This window comes from Panthera pardus, unplaced genomic scaffold (assembly GCF_024362965.1).
Source record: "Panthera pardus isolate Hobbes unplaced genomic scaffold, ASM2436296v1 HiC_scaffold_16, whole genome shotgun sequence".
Classification (NCBI taxonomy): Eukaryota; Metazoa; Chordata; class Mammalia; order Carnivora; family Felidae; genus Panthera; species Panthera pardus.
This window is the reverse complement of record NW_026526721.1, coordinates 95358405-95380968: the sequence shown is the minus strand read 5'-3', so window position 1 is coordinate 95380968 and position 22564 is coordinate 95358405. Positions and strand designations below refer to the sequence as shown.

The window sequence follows — 22564 nt, the reverse complement described above, 5'->3', positions numbered from 1 at the left end:
CCCCTTAGACTTGTGGTAGAAGCTTTTGGGCAAACCCATTCCTAACGCTTAGAGTCCCGATCGAGGCTTCCGCCTTTCCAAACAGTGTCGGCTCAGCGGACAATTCCAGGCGAAGTCCCCTAACACTTCTGCGGGAAGAGTGGGGGATGGGGGCCCTGCCACCCCTGCACTGAACCCAATCTCCCTGGTCCCGCGTGACCAAGGCCGCTCCACGCCGGGCAGGCAGGGGGCGCCGGGGAGGGTGAGTGACCCGAGACCCCGGCTGCATCCAGAAATAGAGCAAGAGGCTCTGCCGCGCTCTCTCAGCGGCCTAAGGTCCCGGCAGCCCGCCCCCTGGGGGTCACTCGGCGCCCGGCCAGCCTGGAGCTCGCTAGCGGGAGCAGGCCCTTTCGGCCCCCTTCTCCTCCGCGGCTGTCGCCGCTGGCTGCGCTCCCTGCACTCCTCACTCTCCACGCGCTCGCGGGGCCTGGCCTCTCCTCACCTGCCCCTGGCTCCGCGGAGCCGGTAGCTCCGCACTGCCTGTGCCCCACCACCACCACCACCACCACCACCACACACACTGCGACTACAACCCCCACTCTCGTCTCCCCCACTCCCCACCCCAGTCGTCCCGCCGCGCGGCGCACGCCGCAGAGCACCGCCGAGCGCACAGCGCCCACTACCGCAACCGCCGCTCGGCGCAGCTCGGCGCAGCCCGCCAGCCCGCGCAACTTCCAGCGGCCGCCTCGCAACTTTTCCCAACTCCACCACTGCTGCCCGCCGCCGCCGCCACTGTGGCTCCCTCCGAGCCTGCCACCCACCCCAAACCCCAGAAACAAACCAAGGCTCGAAAAAGCTCCCATCCCCAGACCGCCCCCCCATCCCCCGCTCCCCCTCCCATACCCGGGACTAGCTGGTTGGCCAGAGGCAACTCTCCTCCGCCTGGGGGGAAGGGGAGGGGAGGGGGAGACTCTCTCGTCTTCTCTCCCCCCCACCCCACCCCACCCCTTCCCGCTTGCTCTCGCGCGCTCTTCTCCCTCCCACCCCGGTCTTGGCTGCCCCCACCCCCACCCCCACCCCGGGGTTGCCACAGCTGGTCGGTGCACGGGGCTAAGGGCTGCCCCGGCTCCTCTGGCGCCCAAACCAAGAGCGAGAGCGCGGGCGGCCGGGCGCGAAGGCTGGGACCGGCAGGTTGCTGGGGCTGCGCTGCGCCTGCCCTCCGCCCGGGGCCCCGGCGCGAGAGGCAGCTGCGCGCTCCCTCCCGGAGCGCTGGAGACAGATATGCAAGATGGCAGAGGAGGGGGAAAGCCAATAGAAAAGGGATATTGCACCTACTTGTGGCCAGTTTCCTTGCCCTGCCTTTGGATCTCATGCTGTGCCCAGTCCTGCAGCCGCTGGTGTGTGGTTGGGGTTTTTTTTTCTTGGATCTTTTCCTTCTTTTGCTTTCCCTCTCGCTCCCTCCCTCGCTTCTCTCTCTCTCTCTCTCTCTCTCTCTCTCTCTCTCTCTCTCTCTCTCTCATACACACACACACACACACACACACACACACACTTACACACACTCACTCTCTGTCTTTCCCTCTTTCACTCTCTCTCCCTCCCTCTCTCCCTTTCTCTCAATCCACACTCGCTATCTCTCCAGCATTGTCAGTTCGGACACCTTCGCACATGCGCGCTAGACGCCCCTCCAACATCTCAGCGCCGCCAAAAAAAGTTTGGAGCGATTTATCACTTTGATTTGGAGATCTTGTCAGATGGCAATCGCCGAGGAGGCGGAGAAAGGGAGCCACGGGGAGGGCGGCGGGGGGCGGGGAGCGAGCACAGGGAGCCAGAGGGGAGCAGACACCTCGCCCCCAAAAAAGGCGGGGAGGGGGGGGAAATAAAAAGACTAGGGCAAAGGACTGATTTCGTGTTGGAATCACCTATAAGCCTGTATCATTACTATTATTGTTTTTCCCACCATAAATTGCAGGAAATTTTCTATACATCCACGGAGAAAACAAGAAGTGGGGCTTTTAAAACCTTTTTCCATATTAAAGAACTAGAAGGACAGGACTCTTAAATGATCCAGGAGAAAGTGAGAATCATCCTGAACTTCAGGAAATCTGCTGCCGCCGCTCTTACTGCTACTGAAGCTATTTCGGCTTGTGCTTTCGGAGTTGAAAGTACAACAAGTAACTGTTTTCTTTCTCGATGTTAAGTATACTACCAATACTTGCCATTCTTGGAACATTTCAGTGGTCTATTCCCATCAAGTAGTAATGATCACCTTTGATTCCCAGGTCCGGGCAGGCTCGGGCATTTAACATCCAAGACCTCCTGCTTCCCTAAGGTCGGCCGTCACCTTCCGGCCTCCCCCACCGCTGCCCCCATCTCCGGTTGCCCCAGCTCTGCCTGCCTGCCATTTTCACTCACTTGCTTAAACCCACAACCTTTAGGGTCATAAGAAAGAGGGGGAGGGGGGTTCCTTTCCCACCCTTAAAAAAAATAAATTGTTGGAATTTGCTTTAATTACAGGATTTACCAATGAAGTGGGCACATAGAAATGGGGAAATCCTAAAGGGGCCAGCTGTGTTCAAGGTATGAATCAATCTCAACTACGTATAGATTTTCTCTTGGTACAACTGCCTTGCATTAAACAGTTTTGTTCAATACCTTCCATGAGCTATTTATGTCCCCATTAATATCTGTTGCAAATCCTGCCAGACACTGTAAAAGAAAATTACAATCTTTTCAGTCTCTGTGCTGCAACAGTACATCCTTGATGATCCAGTTAGAGGAGAAGGAAAAGAAAAGCAAGTCCTGGGCATGAGTTTAGGAAAGGTAGGGGAGGGGAAGAGAGATCATTGAGAATACCCTGTTGTGCCAGTTGTCATTTATTGTCAAAACTAGGACTGGGAGTGTGAGCAAACAGCAAGTTTCAACCCTAAGAGGGGTTCATCAATGGTTCATAGAATATCTCTGTTTGAGGAAATCAAAATTCAAAGGATCACCCTGGCTAAGGATGCCCACCATTTCTTTCTCCAGAGTTGTGTAATTCTGGGAGCATGTGGCGGTAAGATAGAGGTCCCTGGAGAACCAAGTAAAGGTCCCAAGAGAGACAGACGTGTAATGTCGAAATGTAAGGAAAAGATAAAGAGAGCAAATGAAGTAATTACACAGAGCAGGAGTAAAACAACTTCCAAAAGAGAAGGTTCTGGTAAGCACCAGATGGGCACAGGAGAACTCTATCATTCCCTCTGGACTGAAAAGGCAGGTGGGGGGAGGGGGGTCCAATCCTGCTACAATTCCTGTTGCCCTGTGGTGTACTTCTACACAGCAGAGGTGGGTGCAAAAACACCAGGCTTTGGGTACCCAGAGGTCTGTGAATTCGAATTCACTGGCTCTTCTCAGTTTAGATGGAGGAGTGCCTTCCCTCAGATGAACAGTTAAGTTTCCTCAGAAGAAAAGGAGAAGTTGGGGTTGAGAACCATCAGAAAGGTAATAGAATCTCTAGGGAGAGAAACACTAGACTGGCCATCAAGATGTTCACAGAAGCTGCTTCTGATCAGTTTAAGGACTCCCTGGGGACCCTCACCTTGGCCAAAAGACACAGAGAAGGCACAGGAGGATCAGGCCCCACCCATCTGTCAGAACCTCAATGGCCTCTTCCCGCAGAAAGGGAGAAGGAGACCCCTAGGCAGGAAGAGTGCCCTGCACAGTAGGAGGCTCAGCCTTGGACTTTTCATTTCACCTCCTCAGCCCCGGGGAGCTTAAAAAAATAATAAAAAGGAGTTACTATCCTCCCCTCCACTGCTCTCATTAATTCCTTCCATCTCATCCCCACGGGGGGTATATATCCTGGTCCACTCGCGGAGAGGAGGTTAAGAGACGTGCCAGAGAATTTTCTAGGAAACGAAGGTACCATGGAACCAAACCCAAGATTAAATAGAAAACCCACCTGTGAAGCTGCGGTGATTGTTTCTGCTGAGAAATTACAAACCACGTGGCGGGCTAGGGGTGGGGTAGGGGCTGTGAAGGGAACTGAATAGGATATGAAGGACTCAAGAAAATCAAATCTGAGTCCCCAAACTTAAAGATCCGTCAACTTTTCTAGACGGCGAAGAGCAAGAGGATGAGGCGTCGCTGGAACACCCTCCCCTTCTCGTTTTTAAAGTCCCTGGGGTCGCGGCCGCCTCCGCGAATGCCTGGTCTTTCCAAGAGTTTCGGGACACGAGCAAATCCAACCTCTTCCAACTGAAATAATAAACACAAACTCCTCTGTGCCCTAGGGCCAAAGCATTGTGACTAGACAAGGCATCATTCTTTTTGTTGTTTTTTTAGTAAAGTATTCGCAACATCATCACTTTTATTTTCAAACCTGAAAGCTGGGTTTTTCTTTTCTTTCTTCCTTTCTCTCCCTCTCTCTTTTTCTTCCTCATTTGCTTTCTGCCTTGAGTATTAGTTAAAAAAAAAAAAAAAAAAAAAAAAAGCTAAGTTGCTAGTTCAAGTGTGTTTAACCTGATGGAGCAAACGCCCAGCAAGCAGCGGACTGCGCTCGCCGCCTGCAGTGCGGCTTGCCTGAGTGTGCCGACCTGGGCGGCTTCCCACTTCTAAGTACGTGAACCCCGTCAGTTCCACCTGTCCCAAGTCTCAGCCGTGAGACCCAAGCAGGTGACTTTCTGGTCAACGGCCCCACGGATTCCCAAAATCCTTTGACGGGACATCCAAGCTGTCGCTCGCCCAAGAGACAAGAGGCCTCCAACAAGTTGGCCGAGCTACCCTCGCTGCCCGATTCCCCACCACCCACCTTTTTCTCTTCTCCTGAAATTCGTTTCCTTGAGGGGCATGAGTACCAACGTTTTCTTGCATTTTCTCCAACGGAAACGGGAATCCTGGAAACAGTGCCTCCTTGGAAAGTCGTTGAGTTTACGGACTGTTTGGATTTGCTTGTTTTATTACTGTCATATTTTGTGTCGGAGGTTTTGTTGGTTTTTTTTTTCTTTTTGGAGGTTTTGTTTGGTTTTTTTGTTTTGTTTTTTTTTTTTAAGGAGAAGCAGAGATGAAGAAGAGGGGTCATTGAAGAGGACAAGAGAAGTATACCCTTTCTCCAACCATGTTTCTTTAATAAATCCTAGAAACGGCAAAGAACTGATTTTCAATACATTACATGCAACAGAAACTTGTCCTTTCCTCGAATTATAATTGAACCAGCCCCACTGTATCTTTGGAAGAAAGTTTGAATTCTTTATGGAGGTATTTCTTGGCCTATTGTCTTTGTGCAGTGAACTTTACATCTTGCTATTCAACCTATATTCTCCTGGCTACCAGCAAGATTAATTTAATCATTGTAATGCAATTATTAATACTGTTTACCCAACGCTGGGTTTCAGGTTGGCTGTTAAGAAATTAAACTCTCGCTGGGTGACCAGAGCTAGGCAGGGGTTTCTTCATGTTGAAAGGAAACAGTCCTCTTTATTTAGTCTCAGAGCTCTAGCTTTCGGCCACGGGCTCAATTAGCCAAAATGGAAACAATTTTCATTCATTGCAATAACTCACTGTTCTGGAGATCGCTTTCAAAATATACACTTTATTATTATACGCTGACCTCGGTGGCGTGGAGTGGCAATAAAAGAAAGAGGCAGGGAGATCTATCTAGCCCCCTTGGGCTATAATTATTAGAAATTAATTGGGTTCAGGACCCTGGGTAGTCTAGCTAAATTAATAGCTTGTCTAGTGGTTTAAATCCGAATTTTTAGTCCACGGGAGAAAGAGAGAGTCACAGACATGAAATGCTGACCCAAGGGACGCCCGAGTTTACTTGCAAGACACTCATCTATTAAATAGTGTCTAGAATACATTTGAGTTGGGGAGAAGGGGTCGGAGTAGGAGGGGCGGGGGCCAGAAGAAAGAAAGGAGCGAGATGGGGAAGGCGACTGCGAGTGAGCTAAAAGGTCTCGAGTTGATTTTATTCGATTTTTCTTGTCTGCGTTGTTTTCGGGAGGGGTTGCATTTAGGGGTTAAAATAAAAAATAAAGATCCCGTGTACTCGGAGCTGTCGTGCTGGAGTAAAAGTGAAAAGGGAGCCTTAGGCAAAAGGAAATTACTGCGAGCCCGCGTGACCTTTCAGGGAGGTAATCAATCAAGTGATCAACAGGGATATTTATCATCGCTATATAGGACTACTTCGCCCTGCACGGGCGGGGGTGGGGAGGCGAGAGGAGGGTGGAGACACGCGCGCACGCGCGTGCACACACACACACACACACACACACACACACACACACACAAAAGTTTGGACAAACCCGATAAGCCTCGAGACAGAACACGTAGGCTTTAATAAATGTTAAGACTGTCCGTTTAGTCTGACATTCTTGGAGAAACACACACTCCTACACATACGCAAGGGGAAATGCGCACATCCCCGCAGCAGTGGCCGCGTGAAGGTGTTAACTTTAAACTGTCCACTGCGCTTTGCCCTGAAAGGAAAGCTCGCCGTGAAATGCTTGCTTCAAACACCAGCGAGGAGAGACAGCGGGGCTGAGGCCAAGGAGGAGCAGGGAAAGCGTGACTTCCGCGACCAGTCTTGGAAGGGGCGCCGCCGGCCTCAGGGGGCTCAGGGCAGCGTTGGTGGCCCTCTCTGAGATGCACGGATACCAGGGTCCGAGGCCCCGCGGCAGCCTCCTCTTCCTGCGAAATCCTCGCGCGGCCCCAGCGGCGCGGCTGGAGAGAGGCGCACTCGGAGCCAGCCAGCTCCTGCGAGCACGCGCGGCGAGGGTTGGGAGGCGGTGCGTTTTCTGCCCAGTTACCTTCTGTACCTTGTAAAACTTGCCGTTTTGTAAATTGCGTTTTTCGGCCCCGGATTTCTTAGCAAATCGTTAGGTTTTACAATCCTGCTGCAACCCTCTGGTCGTTCAACAGCCCTCCACCCCCAACTTCAGAAGTGCATATAAGGGAAGGTGGGGCGGGGTGGCTGGCTTTTTTAATAATAATGATAATGGTATTATATAGTCGACTTAAAATCTAGGTCCCCGAGGCCTTCGCCCAGCTCGGGGATTATAATCAGCAGTTCTTTCGAGACAAGGTCGGGCTGATTACTGGCCCTTGAGGCTGGGAACTATTTCCCAACAGGTTTATGAAACACAGGTTGGGGTGATGCGCGCCGCCTCCCAGGTAGCGAGCCGCCACTCCCGCCGTGTGGGAATGTGGGGCCGCGCCAGGGCCGTGCTGGTTGGCACCAGATGCGAAGCTCGCGCTCCCCCGCCGGTCGCTCGGGCTGCCCTCTGCGGGCTCGGAAAGGCCTCCTCCTGCACAGCCTAGTCTGCGGCGCCCCCGCCTGGCTTCCCCGGCCGCTGCAGCTCCGGGGGCGCCCGCCGCCTAGGGCTCCAGCTGTGCACAGTAGCTGCCTGGGCGTGGGGGTGGGAAACAGCTGGAGCGCCCCGGGGAAGCGCCGGTTGGGGTGGAAAGGAACCCAGCTACGAGGATTACGAGGCGATCAACTCCCAGAGTTGCTACTGGTTTAGGATCAGGAGGAGCAGCTTCACGGGGCACAAATCTTTGCCCGTGGGAACAGGAGCTCTGGAGAGAAACCAGACTGCTGGTATGCGATACCGGGGAAAGTTTGGACCTCCTTGAGCCCCTTCTACCGATCAAACAATAACCTAGAAAAGTGCTTCTCAAAGTTAAATGTGCGTATGAATCCCTTGGGGATCTTATTGAAATGCGAATTCAGATTCAGTAAGTCTGGAGTGGAGACCCAAGCAGTCTGCGTTTCTAACGCTCCTGGGCGAAGTGGATGCTTCTCTAAGTGTGGCTCCCGGATCAGCAACATTAAGCATTACCTGGACTTTATTAGAAACACAGCATCTCAGTTCCTAATCCAAACCTACTAAATCAAAAATTGGCTTTATAACAAGAGATTCACTTGAACGTGGGAGTTTGGAAAACGCTGCTCTAGGATGTGCCTAGCCAGGTTTTTTGTTGTTGCTGTTGTTGTTGTTTTCCCTTCTGTCTTAGATCACGACACCTCCATGACTGAACCTCTTTTCAAATCCTGCTGTCTGCTTTGGTCGTGGGAGAGGATGGAGTCGATGAATCTATCCCTTCAAAAGCTGCAACTCCTCTACCCCCTTGGAGAAACTCTTACCCTCTTCATCAATTGACTGCTGGACTCAAGACAAATGCCATCAGAGAGGTTTTCATGGGTTCTGGTCAGCACCCAGAATGACAAATGCTTCCACTTCCTTCTCACCCCCACCCCACTATTTTGCTGACATTTATCTCTCCTCCTTACATTAGAGTTCTTTGTTTCCACGTCTTCCTTCCCCTCTCAGCCATAGGCTTCTTGAAGGAGACCATGCCTTATATTCTCCACGCTTTGGTTTCTCAGTGCAGCAGGGAAATTCCTTCCTCAACGGGATTAACGTCTCAAAATGCTCTGTGAACTATAAAGCTAAAGTAACTATTACCTCTTTTTCGTACCCCTAACCCACCTTCCTATAGGCTAACACACTGTTTTATATCACTAACTACTTAGTATGGTGTTGTCTCTCTGAAAGGTTCTTGAATTCGATCACACACCCAATATACTGAACCTAGAACACAGCCACATTTAAAGCTTTTTTGTATGAACACTTAAGTTCTAGTTTTCTCCTCCATAATATTCTCTAGAGAAGAGGTTCTTAACCTGGGATAGAAAGAATTCAGGAGTCTGGGTGACATCTGATCTTCTAATTTCATTACTCAGAGAGGTGGTTCTGGAGCCTGGAAGCTGTCAGCATTCTAAGTGGTCACTAGCTAAAAGTTGGGATCTTCAAGAATTAAAAGCTAGATTTGTAAATATGATTAAGTGAGCCCTCTTGGGGGACTACAAAGATGGACAAATACCATCAAAGATTCTGGAACTCTTCCGGAAGCCACGGTTGCCAGTGTCAGGAAAAGATAGCAGTATTCAGATTTCAGAGCCATTATACATTAGATAAATTTTGAAATAGCAAGATAAAGTTGAAAGATTTTAAGAGTCAAACCTTTGGAGGTTTAAATCCCAGTTCTACCCAAGCTACCTGGGTGGCTCAGTCAGTTAAGTGTCTGACTCTTGGTTTCATCTCAGACCATGGTCTCATGGTTCATGGGTTCGAGCCCTGCATTGGGCACTGCACTGACAGCTGCACAGCCTGCTTGGGATTTTCTATCTCCCTCTCTCTCTGCCCCTCCGCCTTGTCTCTCTCTCTCTCAAAAATAAATAAATAAGCATTAAAAAAAAATAAATCGCAGGTCTACCTTTTACCAGCTGTGTAATCTTGGGCAAATTGCTGAATGTCTGTAAGTCCCCATTTTCTCCTCTGTATGATGGAAATGACTATGTATATATTACAGGGTTATTGTGAGAATTTTTAAGACAATATATACAAAGTACCTACTATGCAATGTCTGCTGCATAGCAGAAATTTGAAAAATGGAGCTACTTAAACCTCCAAATTCTGTCATTCTATAATTCGCATAATGATAAAGTTTAGTGTGTGTGTGTGTGTGTGTGTGTGTGTGTGTGCGCGCGCGTGCACGCATGCAGTGGTCTTGGACACTGCCTTTTCCATTCCAATCTATAATGACATATTTTTTCTTTGCTCAGTAAATTGTCCCCTCAAATTGCTGAAGCCTGAGGCATTTGGTGTATATAAAACTGGCTGGTGCAACTAAATCTTAACATTGCAGTTTGAATAGGCACCAGTGTGTATGTGTGTGTGTGTGTGTGTGTGTGTGATTGGATTTTAGCTACATATTTTCAAGGATTCTTGTATACTTGTTCCTACCGTCAATATGACAGTATGAACCAGGGTTATACTCAGTTTATCCCATACAAGCAGTGTCCTGATCATCTCTCAGATGAGGCAACAGGGCCTGGGCCACATGATGAGGGCCACTGAGACTCACTGACAGAGACATGGCTCTTCCCCTGGCTGCCTGATTGCAAGCCTTTCTGGCTAATACATACAAAGTCATACTTCAAAGCTCTCTAATGTATCCGTTTTACCATATTCTCTCCCTGGAAGATGGAAGCCACACAGATGATTCAAAGAGACAGTGTTTTTAAATGGGATTAACAAGTGCTTTTTCTTTTTAAAAAATATTTTGTTTATGTGATTTTTTTGTTTGTTTAGTGTTTTTAAATTTTGATTTTCACAAATCTAGTTGCTATGCTTACTATCAATACATAACCTATTGATCGAGTCTAGATCCCGGCCAGGAACTAAAAGATCTGTGAAATTTACAAATGCCCTGCTTTAATATTCTTTACTCAAACAAATGATTGTGGCTGACATAAGAAAATATAGACGTCATCAAAGCAAGTTAATTTGCTTAATATACTTTTAAACATATAGATATAGCAGATTTTCCACATCTTTATAAAGCACTAACTATAGGACCCATGCTGACACAGCTTATAAAGAAGACTGCCTTGTAACAAGATCCTCAGTACTCAGTAACTTAATTCCCTTGACTTGAGTCCAAGCAGACCTGGCTACCCTCAAACTCAGCTATAGAGTGAAGCCCATAGTCATGACAGAGTGTGATACAGGTGTGCCCTGCTTTATGAAAAGCCACATCACAATGTGATTATTCTCTCCATGCTATTTTATTAAATAATGAGGTCCCCTGAGACACTTAAAATATGATTTGACTTACAAAAATTTGATTTATACTCACTTTTCCCAGAAACATACCTATGGAGGTAAAGCCCTATTTTTTTTAATGATGATGCATGTCCCATAATGTTTTATAAGCAGTCCATTTTCAAAGGTTAAGGTAAGGAAGCATACCACAGTTCTGAGACTGAGAAAAAAAACAATTTCTGTATGGAGAGTCAATTGTACCCAGAAGAAACTGTGGGAATTGATCTGTTGAATTATCTACTTTGAGAGCTCATGTAGATGTACTAGAAGTCTGATATATGGTAAGATTTGGACTTCAAATGTTTTTAAAAATACAGTGCTGTTATACTGGGTTTTAATAGAAAAATTTTCAGATAAACTCTATAAACACTCTTAAAAAATACTTTTCAAGGCTGAAGAAAAAGAATTTTCTGTTGCATAGAGAAACTGAATAATTCTAAAATTGGTCTGGGCTTATGATCATTTAGAAATGATAGTATATAGGCAAAAATACTACCATCCAACTCGTGTCCAGGTTTTCACTTAGCTAGTTGGCATTGAACTGAAACTCTGAAATTGTATATATTGTACTCATCAAGACATTTGGCATCCTTTTTTAGAAAAATTTTTTTAATGTTTATTTATTTTTGAGAGACAGAGACTGAGCAGGGGAGGGGTAGAGAGAGAGACACACACACACAGAATCTGAAGCAAGCTCCAGGCTGTGAGCTGTCAGCACAGAGCCTGATGCGGGGCTCGCACCTACAAACCGTGAGATTATGACCTGAGCCAAAGTCAGATATTTAACCGACTGAGCCCCCCAGGGCCCCCAAGACATTTGACATTCTTAAGGGTTCTAGGAGACATTTTAATTTCCGGCTGCAGGGGAAGCACCAATGCAGAGAAGCCAAGATAGTGAATACTATTTTGATACATCTGTTTCTGTTGTGTTAATGGTATGCTGAGCTTTTCACAACTTTTGTGTCCACAATCTCTACAAAATCAGTAATCATAGAGGTTTCTTCAGCACACTAAATGAGCAATCTGTGCACTTGTGCCTCCCAGACAATACAACATATGGTCATGGAGCATGGGCTCCTTAGCTCCAAGAACCTCCTTTTCCAATCCACCCTACATGCCAATGCTTCACTAATCTTCCTAAAGCACAGTTCTGATAATATTTTCCTACTCGGAATCTTCAAGATCCTTTAGTTATTTTCAGGATAAAGTCCCAAATTTTGCCTTTAATTCAGGGGTATTCTACATAGGGGAAATAGCAAGAGAGATGGGAAAGCATGAGGTATGGCCAGAAGTGTTAATCTTAGTCTGCCTGAGTGATGAGATTCAAGAAAACACTTTACCGGAAACAGGTTTGTAAAGATAGGCCAGGCATATTCCACGAAGGACTTTGAATGAAAAACAAAACGTTGGGGCTTTATCTTGAAAATAATCGTGAGTTGGGGTGCCTGGGTGGCTCAGTCGGTTAAGCGTCCGACTTCGGCTCAGGTCATGATCTCACAGTCCGTGGGTTCGAGCCCCGCATCGGGCTCTGTGCTGACAGCTCAGAGCCTGGAGCCCATTTCAGATTCTGTGTCTCCCTCTCTCTCTACCCCTCCCCTGTTCATGCTCTGTCTCTCTCTGTCTCAAAAATAAATAAACGTTAAAAAAAATTAAAAAAAAGAAAATAATCGTGAGATCTTGAAAATACTGAATAAAGGGATGACATTATCAGAACTGTGCCTTAGGAAAATTAAGCAGGCAGTGGTGTGTAGGGTGGATTACACTTCTTCACAGGTTCAGTCGACCCATCTTTTAAGACCCAAGGCAAACATCGTCTCCAGTAAAACTGTTGATATGGTTCTCCCGACTGGAAACAGTCTCTCCTCATCACCAACATCCTACAGCATCTCTTCTTTACATGCTGTTTTTGTGCATATCTCTATGGTGCCTCTTAACAGACTGTAAGTCCCTTGAGGGGTATTTGTATCCAACTCTTCTTGTTCTCCAGTGTTAAAACACATCTTGTTAACAACTAGTGGCCTTTTCTAAACATAAGGATTTTGTTTTTCAACAATTTTAAAAAATGCTTGACAGTTACCTTTTTTGTAACCACCTCTCCTCCAGCCTCTCCAATTGTTCTTTCTCTCTGAGTAGGTATATGTTGGATCTTTTTGTGCTATCTTCCATATTTATTCGCCTCTCTTTCATAAATTCTATCTCTATCTTTCTGTGTTTAATTCTGAATGATTTCCCAGACCTATATTCAAGCTCTCTAATTCTCTCTTTGGCTACATCTAATCAACTAATGCGTCAATTAATTTTTTCCATCTCTATTATGTTTTTTAATTTTTATAATTTATACTGTTTTTTTAGATGTTCCCATTAACTTTTCACACTGCTTTGTTGTCCTCTTATTTTCAATTTCAAGGTTAAGTTTTTATTATTTTTAAATTTTTTTTTAATGTTTATTTATTTCAGAAAAAGAAAGACCAAGTATGAGTGGGAGGGAGGGGGGCAGAGAGAGGGAGAGACAGAATTCGAACCAGGCTCCAGGCTCTGAGCTGTCACTACAGAGCCCAACATAGAGCTCAAACCCACAAACCGTGAAATCATGCTCTGAGCCAAAGTCAGATGCTTAACCGACTGAGCCACTCAGGTGCCCCTCAAGCTTAAGTTTTTAAACACGTTAAGTGGATTTCTTTTATCCAACAATTCTATTATTTGAGGTTGCTAGAGGCCTATTCCTGCTGTTTGTCAAATTCACTGACCATTGCTCAGATGAATTGTTCTCCCATATTTTAGAATTTTGGATTGTTAGCTCACCTTCAGCAAGACTTTACCTGTGGGAATCATGTTTAATATTACTTGAGGACTTATCCTTCCAAAGTGACTTTACATTTGCTTTTATCAGATATCCCAGGAATATCATCAACTTTAAAGATTTTTATCAGCCTGGGGTTTTCCAAAAGATGGAGGATGTATGATTAGAACCACAGACATAAATGATAATAGACCTGTTGGAAAGAATTGTCAGGGGAGACTTTTTTCTTTGTAACCTAGAAACCAGATGAGATAGAAGCTTTCTTGTTATGTCCTTTTCTGGTGAGCTGATGATTTTCTAGACCAGCCTTTCACTGATAGTGTAATCCTTTGAAACCCAAATTCATGCAAGGATATCAGTTCTAACTTCCCAACTAATGTTGGACCAGAACTGTATGTATTGATTCCATGAAGGTTTTGAAACTTAAGCCCTGAGTTCTCAAAGCTATCAGCTTCCCATTCCCCAACTACAGGCTGCCAGGATTTGTATTCCCTTTTGTAGTTAATGCCAAGGACTTCCTTTTCTTTATTTCAGCAACATTTTTTATTATTAAGCAGAATGCTTCAGTGATTTCAGAAGGGAGGGATTGCAGATTATGTAGTCCATAAAATCACCAAGATATCTAGACTTAAAAATACCTGTGGTGGTTTGTTGTCAGGTGAATTTCAGTTTCAATATTTTTTCATGAATTATTTTATTCAAAATAAATGTCCAGGTCCCAAAATGCAGAACCAAATGTCACGTATAAGTAGAATCACAAAAACAGCCTTTTCCCATGGTTCTGATCAGCCTAAAATCACTCATCCCACTTCCCTTATCGGGACATCAAAATCATGTTCAGCCTTCAAATGTCATCTCAGATTCAGCCTTCTCTCTAATGCGTTCCATAATGATAGTGATAATAATTACAAAAAAACTATTTCTCAAATGATTACTTTGTGTTAAGCACTACACTGATATTTTGCAAATGTTTCCTTATTTTTGTAAATAACCCTATGACATTTCAACCTCATTGTACAGGCAAAGGAACTGATGTTTCTAGAGGTTAAGTGACTTATTCAAGGTCACCTAGCTAGTATTGGGTTGAACCATATGAAATAATTGATACTCAATTATTTTTTACTCACAAAAAAGCATTTTTACATAGCTCAATCTAAGAAATGGTGAAGATGGGATTCGAATTCAGGTCTGACTAATTTATAACTTCCTATGCTTCCCCCTGGACAACACAGACTCTTTACTGTATTAATTACCCCTTACTCTAGGCTCTTGCAGTGCTTGTATCCTATGTCTTGGTTCACTTTCTTCACTTGACCTTCAGTTACAACAATGTATGTTCATCTGTCTTCGCCAGTGGATTGTAAATTCCTTGAGGGCTGTGCCTTAGCTCAGTATCCCTAGCACATAAGACAGTACTTACTACATGACAAGTCTTCAATTATTTTATTGTTTAAATAAACTAAACTGAGTTTGTTTATTAGCAAGCATTGGTCAGTATTTATATGCAGTTGATGCGCTTTTAAACTTTTCTCTTTTTCTTGTTTTCTCTTAGCGGAAATTCTTAAATATGGTCCCAAATTTTTTGACACTCGTTCCATCAAGAGGTGGTGTCCATGTCTCCTCTCCATAAATCTATGCAGACTTGTGACTGTTTCAATCAACAGAGGAAAGCAGAAGTGATGTTATGTGACTTCCTAAGGCTAGGCCATAAAAACCCATGTGGGTCCTGCCTATGTGTCTTGGTGTCTTAGAACATTTTCTCTTAGTGCTCCCAATTAGGTGCTCTATTTCAGAACTCGGTGGCCACACTACGAGAAGCCCAATCCCCATGGAGAGACCTCATGTAGGTTCTCTGGCCAACAGTCCCAGCTGTGCCCAGCCTTTGAGTTAACCCTGTTCAGATGCCAGGCAGGTGAATGAAAAAGTCCCCAAGTGATTCCAGCCCCTGGATTCCAGCTGACTGAGTCACCTCCAGGCATTTGAATCCTACCAGCTAAAGTTCCAGGTATTGTGGAGCAGAGATAAGCCATCCTTCTCTGTTCTGTCTGAAGTCCTGACCCACATACTCTGTGAACATAATAAAATGATGATTGCTTTACACCACATTTGGGGTAGTTTGTTGTGCAGCAGTAAACAACTGGAGCTTTGCCTTCATCTGACTTGTCGATGAAGAATACCTCATACCTGGTCGGTTCTGAACCTTCAGAGGTTGAGCCAGTAGTATAAAGGAGCTCCTTTCCCTCAATGATAAGGATCTGGTGGTGGATGGCTGCTCCTATGTCCAGAATCAAAAATGTGCTTCAAGTGGGTTTTGGTTTCTGGACAGCTTTTGAGCATTTGGCTCCAAACCTGTGTGTTGAGTCTGTCTTACTAGCCTTCTTTCTTGAACTGGGCCTGAGCCCAACCTATTTGCCTGAGAGCACTGACCTCCCAACTCATTACTGCCATTCCTCTTTCTTGGGGCTGGACCTGGCCTGTGCCATCCACCATATTAACTCTGGCAAGCTGGCCTAACCCAGCAGCCAAACCACTCACCAGAAGCTGAGCCCTGCTGTTACCTAGAAGCCCTGGTGTCCACTCTACTCTCTTATACAGGACCATTCAAAGACCAGTTCCAGTCCAGGCTGCCAGCCATGCTTCACCTTCATGGACTTGGTAGTTTGGACTCTGGCCCCTCCTGAGAAGGGGATAGCTCTCTCTTCATTTTCAACCATCCTCCCCAATACGTCCCTTGTCCTTACCAGGAGTCCTCAGGGAATTGCATGGCTAGATCTGCCCTGTTCCTTGCAATTAGTCATGCACAGGTCTTCTAACAGCATACTGACAGAGATATGGAGGCAGAATGAGCAGGAGTCACTAGGAGACAACTGGATTTTCAGACAAGCCCAGAGGCAGAGGCATCCAGAATTCCTGGGGCAGCTGTGCTGGAGTTTCTAGCATCCAGTCCCAATCACCATGTTGAGAAGCAGGCAGGGACATCACTGTGTTTTGCTAGGTCAGTCTTGTGCTGTGGGAGGGCATTTCTTCTAGTTATATGAAGGATCCAAGCCTAGTTCTCCTGTCCTATCAAAGATCTGTAAACTTCCTATTAGCTTTTAATAAAACGTTCCAGCTTGTGTGTAAAATTAAGAACACTGAATTTACCATCTTCCAACATCTTGTGATCTTTGAAAGATTCAAAAAATCCCAGAGCTACAGACCATTTATTTAATTTTTGTTTGTAGATCCTGACACAGAGCAGTATTAATATTGAAGATCTACCATGGGCCCACTGCAGTAGTAGGAAATTGACAGGTACTACGCAGTAATGTGGAAAACAATGACCAGCCAATCAAGATATGGCATGTTCAAATAGTATTACTTTCACTAAAAGCTGTAATACTAATATTAATGTTAAGTAATGAAAATATCATTATTGATAATGAAAGACTTTAATGGTTAAAAAACAAATTTATGATTTACTTTAAAAGTTTCATCTTTATCTCCCTTATAACATTTCTATTTTGGGGAATATGTTTCACATGGAATGTATTTTATAGCAATACACCCATCGAATTTATGAATGGGGACTACATGGTAAAAATATTTTTAATGATTAATCTGCATGATCAAAAAATTCAGAAACCACTGCCGTGAATTCAAATTATTTATTCTTTTTTTTCAAAGTATTTTTTCTTAAAGAGACCTTAAAGAACATCTAATCTAGTAGTTTTGAAATTTTTTGATGGCAAAATTCTTTTTTCAAAGAAAGCCCCAATACCTAAAATAAAGAATAGCTTGGTAGGGTTCCCCATCTGCTCCCTCCCCGAGGCCTCAAAGGGGCACTATCTGCAAACCATTGGTATACTAGACCTCTCTCATTAGGAAACTGAGACCCAGAAAGGAAATGACTTGACCAAAACAACTTTTCTATTCAATGACGGAAATGGTGCTCAACCTACATTTCCTGATTCTCTTTTTGTCCAAAGGTCTTTCCACCATATTGCATTATTTCATTGAAATGCTGGTTTTGGAGGAGGCTGGTGATGCTTTCTAATTTGTGTTCCCTTTGCAGTTTTGAGATGTTGAGAGATGTCTGCCAATCTGAGTCTAGGGAATATCTGCGAAGCTGGAGGGAAGTGTTACAGATTCCCCACCCACCACCCAACCCTCAGCACTTCCAAGCAAGGCTGATCACATAAAAAACATTTTTAATGAGTTCACTGTGCATGTTGTTTCTGCTTCCTCTTGCCTGTTGGCTTTAGTCAAAAGAATCTGGATTGGAAGCTCCGCCAAATACTGTCAACAGATCCAATCACAGTCGCGCTGTCATCCGATGGAAATGTAGCTTCACCGGAACTTCTGGGATCTTGTTCACACATGTGTAACCAGCAAAGGAATAAGTTGTAGTAACTACAAACAAATATCTCTGAACTTCACTAAGACTGATGACAATGGTAATAAAAATAGTCTTTTCCATGACGAACACTACCAGTAAGTCAACGGTTAAAAAGGGATAGTTTTAGGAGTAACCAGTGCATTAGCCCTTGTCAATGAGATTCCTTTTGGCAGTAATATATTCTGGGGATTAAGTTAAACCAAATGTTTGTAACAATGGAAATGTAGTCATGTTAACAGTTAGGATTATCGTCCCAGTGAATATTTGCCGTAGTTACATTCAAATTTACCCTTTGGACACTGTTTGATCATTTTCATTTCTTTTTGATAAATTCCATTTTAGATTAAAACCAACAGAAAGCATCCTTTAACATTTTTAAAGCTGTGCAGTTTATTTCCCTTTAAAATGTTTATGCTCCCCCCCCCACCCCCGCCACTCCCCAACCCCCTCCCCCTTCCCGCCCCCACCCCCTGCCCCGAAGAGCTGCTGCTCACCCTGCCCGAACAGTGATGGGAGTGAGCAGTGAAAGCCCTGCTTGAGAAAGCTCTGTAAGTTCTTTGGCCACATTTGACTTTACTTGGTGGTTATAACTTTCAGATCCAGTCATGGCTGAACACTACATGGTATTTTCCCTGATTTTTCTTTGATTTCACATCTGTTTTCTGCCACTTGGATATTTTTGTGGCCATGCAGGTAAGATGCCCTATGTTGATTTTATAACCTGGAAGCTTATCTCTGTGGTTCCTGTGCTTAGCGGGAGCCAGGGCAGAAAAGCTCATCCACGTATGACCTCACATGAAACTAGCCTTCTACCGGCTCCTGAGGTGACCCTGACAATTTCTGGGTACATAATTCAGCAAGACTAGGAACTAGTGTTGTGTATCACAAACATTCTTTGTTATTTATAGAACTTTTTCAGAAACTATTCTGTCATAATATTTTTGTTGATCGATGTAAAGAAAATTCTTGTAATCTCATTAGGCCATATGTGACACCTTGTCGTGTTTTTAATCTATAAAATGAGTGGAAGAGGGTGACAGAGAATTTGCACTTTGGGTTGCTTTGCTATTGTTTTCTTTGCTCACTTTTGACCATACACATACAAGGTAACATTAATTCCTCACACCAAGAGGGGAGCGACCCTATGAATGACTTCGGAGCACCTATGACTCAGATGCGTTGAGAGGGCCCTCACAAAGCCCTGCCACATTGGTGACATAGCCCTTCACTCTCCCGAGCTGCCACATCGCAGCAAGCTTAGAGAGCCCCGTGAAAAATGTTTGTAACAATGGAAGTGTACCCATGTTAACAGGTGGGACTATCATCCCAGTTAATATTTACTGTAGTTACATTCAAATTTACCCTTGTGGACATTGTTTGATCAGGGGAGGAGGAAACTTTTGCTCATTCTCAGGTCTCTGAGGCCACAATCACCAGTTGCTAATGGCTCCACTCCTTCCAGCTAACTACTAGTCCTCAAGGGTGAACTCATTGTCCATCTTCCTGTTACACAGGGTTTTTAACCAAAGTTGCATCTATAATCACTTACAAAGCTTTTTAATTTTTTATCTCATTTTTTGAGAGAGAGAGAGAGAGAGCATGTGCAAGCAGGGGAGGGGGAGAGAGAGGGAGAGAGAGAGAGAGGGAGAGAGAGAAAGAGAGAGAGAGAGAGAGAGAGAGAGAGAGAGAGAGAGAGAATCTTAAGCAGACTCCATGCCCAGCACAAAGCCCAATGTGGGGCTCAATCCCACAACCATGAGATCATGACCTGAGCCAAAATCAAGAATCTAATGCTTAACAGACTGAACCACCCAGGTGCCCCTACAAAGCTTTTTAAAACCACTGATGCTAAGGTTCCAGTCCAAGCTAACTAAATTAGAATCTTTGAAGGTAGGGCATGAACTATGTGTTAATAGCTTTCCAAATGATTTCTACTCAGTTACTCAAGGGCTCTCTCTGCAATAAGTCTTTGACCTTATAGATATCTTTGATCCATTGGCCCAATTGCTTTCTCACCATTCATCACTTCCTCATGTCCTGGAATCCAGATTCCCGTAGCCCATAATTATAATCATGTGCAAATGCTCACCCCCTCCTCACCATTATATTTCCCTGGTGAAGTCCCCTAAGGCCATTAAACTCACTGCCACAAATACTCCATGCCTGAACCAAGTCTCTCGAAGATTCCTAGGGGAAAACATGTAACTGACCATGTTGGTTGTTTTAACTTTAAATCCATGATCACAAACCTCAGTAGGTCACACAGCATAGCTCAAAACCCTATTATGCTTTCAGATTTTCAGTTTACCACACTACCCCCTTTTTGTTAATATGAAATTTATTGTCAAATTGGTTTCCGTACAACACCCAGTGCTCCCACACTACCCCTTTTATTCTCTACCTTAAATCTCTTAAATTCCCTTCCCCTCCCCACCATTCCTGGCTAAAGATGTTGCCTCATAATTCATTGGGGAAATACAGATAGTGGAGGCAATTCCTTATCTTCCTACCTCCAAATCTACAAAACCACTCTCATCTGTACCCACATTCTGCATCTCTCTACTGGCTATAGATAGAGTTCCTGCACGTATCAAAGATCAACCCTCCATTTTTGCTCTTGATCTCTTCTCCTCTCATCTAAGGGACTTACTTCATCGTTCCCTTCATAGGAATGCCAGTTTCCTTCCACGGCTTACAAATATGCTTCAGTATCTTCAATCTTAAAACAAAACTAACCTGCCTTAACTCCACATCACTCTGGCTATCACATCATTTCTCTGCTTCTCTTCGCTTAAAAACTTCTTTAAAAGAATTGTCATTAGTGTCTCTCTTCACTCCCTAATACTCCAGTGGAAGCATTGTTATCAAGGTCAGCCTTGCCTTTCCAAACCACCCTTCTTGGATATCTAGAAGGAACTTCAATATGTCCACACTTTCTCTTTTCTAACTCCACAAAATAATCTGCTCCTTCTCCAGTCTTCCATTCCACTCAATGGCAACATCATCCACTCCGCTCAAGCCTTGATTCTTCTTTCTTTCTCATATCCTATTTTCAATTCATCAAAGTATTTTCCTGGCTGTTTCTCCAAAATGCATCATGAATCCATTGGATCCATGAATCCACATCTCTCCACTTCCTACTACTGGGGTCCGGTTGCCATCAATCTTCACATGGACTCACCCAACATCCTCCTGACAGTCTCCTTTCCCCACTCTCACCCCACAACATCCATTTTCTACACTGCAGCCTATGTGTCTTTGAAAAACATAGATGATATAAGTTCATGTCCAACAAATTCCCATTCCATATAAATATAAACTCTTTTTTAAGGCCCATCTGACCCAGCTTCTGTCTACTCTTCAAACCTCATCTCAGATCGTTCCTCCCACCAACTCCCACTTTTGCTCCAGCACAAGGAACATTTGCTCATTCCTTCACCATTGTGCACTGCAGAAAATCTCCAAGGCTCGACTTCCACTGGTCTGCCTCAAATGCTTGCTTCCCAGATCTTGTATGGTCCAGCTCCTTCTTAGCTCAGAGGTTTCTTTGTTTCCCTGACAATTCATTCTAAAGCAGCCACTGACCAACCATCACTTTTTATTGTGTTACTCAGTTTTCGTTTCTTTGGGGCACTTTTTCAACAAATGAGGTGATTTTGGCTGACATCTCAAGAGTAAATAAAGCTAGTTTTAAAGACATTCTCCAGGGAAGAGTTTAATAAGGAAAAGCCTTTGGGTAAGATGAACTCTGAAGAAATCTAAAAACAATACTTCATCTTTAAGGGCAGTGTGTGGGTTGCACAGGTAAATGTTACTGGCTTTCTTGAAAGTCCTTTGAAGAGGTTTGAAATTTGATGACCATAATCATGCTTTTGGCTCTAGTTCCAACATTTGGGTTCTCTGACCACGTCAGATGACCCAAAGAATTTTAGATCATATATTCTATGTTCCTTTGTCTCAGCAAGAAGCCACTAACTCACTCAGGGGACTTCTTTTCTCTTTTCTTGAAAATGATTAACCTATTAGCATCTATGACTTGGAGTGACTTTAGTGATGATCTAAGTTATCTGGTCCTTGCTTCTCATAGTGTAAAAGCCTGTCCATGGTTAATTTCAGACATAAGTATTTCTCCCCTGAACTTCCTTTCAATGAAAGGACACAACTAATTTTGCCTCTTTCTGAGTGATAACACCACTTGTGCTTTCAGAAGCTAATTGGGGATCCCCATTTTGAATTCTTTGATACCAATGATGAATGAGAAATATACATGAATAATTTTCCTTTAGTGTTAATGGGAGTTAAAAAGCACATGTCATAAGGAATAAAGTTCTCTTCCCAGATATAATAATAGCTGGGCTTTTTCTTTCTTTCTTCAGAAATTCTGGAATCAGTGTTCAGCCAACAGTAATTACTGCTCATTACAATAATCATCACTATCAGCTTGATCGGTCCCCTGGGGCAAGAGTCAGGGCCTAAGGAAATGCATTTTTATCTAGGATGATGAAGAATTTTACCTGAGGCCCAAGGCAGCCTCTCAAGGAGCCAAATTTGATGACTGATACTGGCAGCTGTTAATATATTGAATTCCTAAGTCAGAATTATTGTTTTAAGTGTTTTCTAAGTGAAACCATATTCTAGAGAATCTGAAATTTCAGTCTCATGTTGAAGTCTTTGCAGGTCCCACATATGAAATGGAAACAAGAACAAATGTGGATAAATGGTTCAAAGTTTATTAAACAAGGAAGGTAATATCAACAG

The 22564-nt window shown here is 44.4% G+C and overlaps 1 protein-coding gene and 1 long non-coding RNA gene across 8 annotated transcripts in view; one reads left to right on the top strand and one right to left on the bottom strand.

The window, feature by feature from the left end:
• The window catches only part of MECOM (MDS1 and EVI1 complex locus), a 556668-nt gene extending 555245 nt beyond the window's left edge, over nucleotides 1-1423 (bottom strand). For all 7 annotated transcript variants that reach the window (XM_019440518.2, XM_053903651.1, XM_053903655.1 and 4 more), the window contains exon 1: nucleotides 1315-1423. In XM_019440518.2, the coding sequence (XP_019296063.1) occupies nucleotides 1315-1351 (37 nt within the window). In that variant the 5' untranslated portion in view covers nucleotides 1352-1423. The remainder of the gene's footprint in view (nucleotides 1-1314) is intronic.
• Nucleotides 1044-4260, top strand: LOC109262105 (uncharacterized). Its single transcript, XR_008422515.1, has 4 exons — nucleotides 1044-1376; nucleotides 1952-2153; nucleotides 2497-2559; nucleotides 4076-4260. It is a non-coding gene; the product is annotated as an uncharacterized LOC109262105 (long non-coding RNA).
• The last annotated feature ends 18304 nt before the right edge of the window (nucleotides 4261-22564 follow it).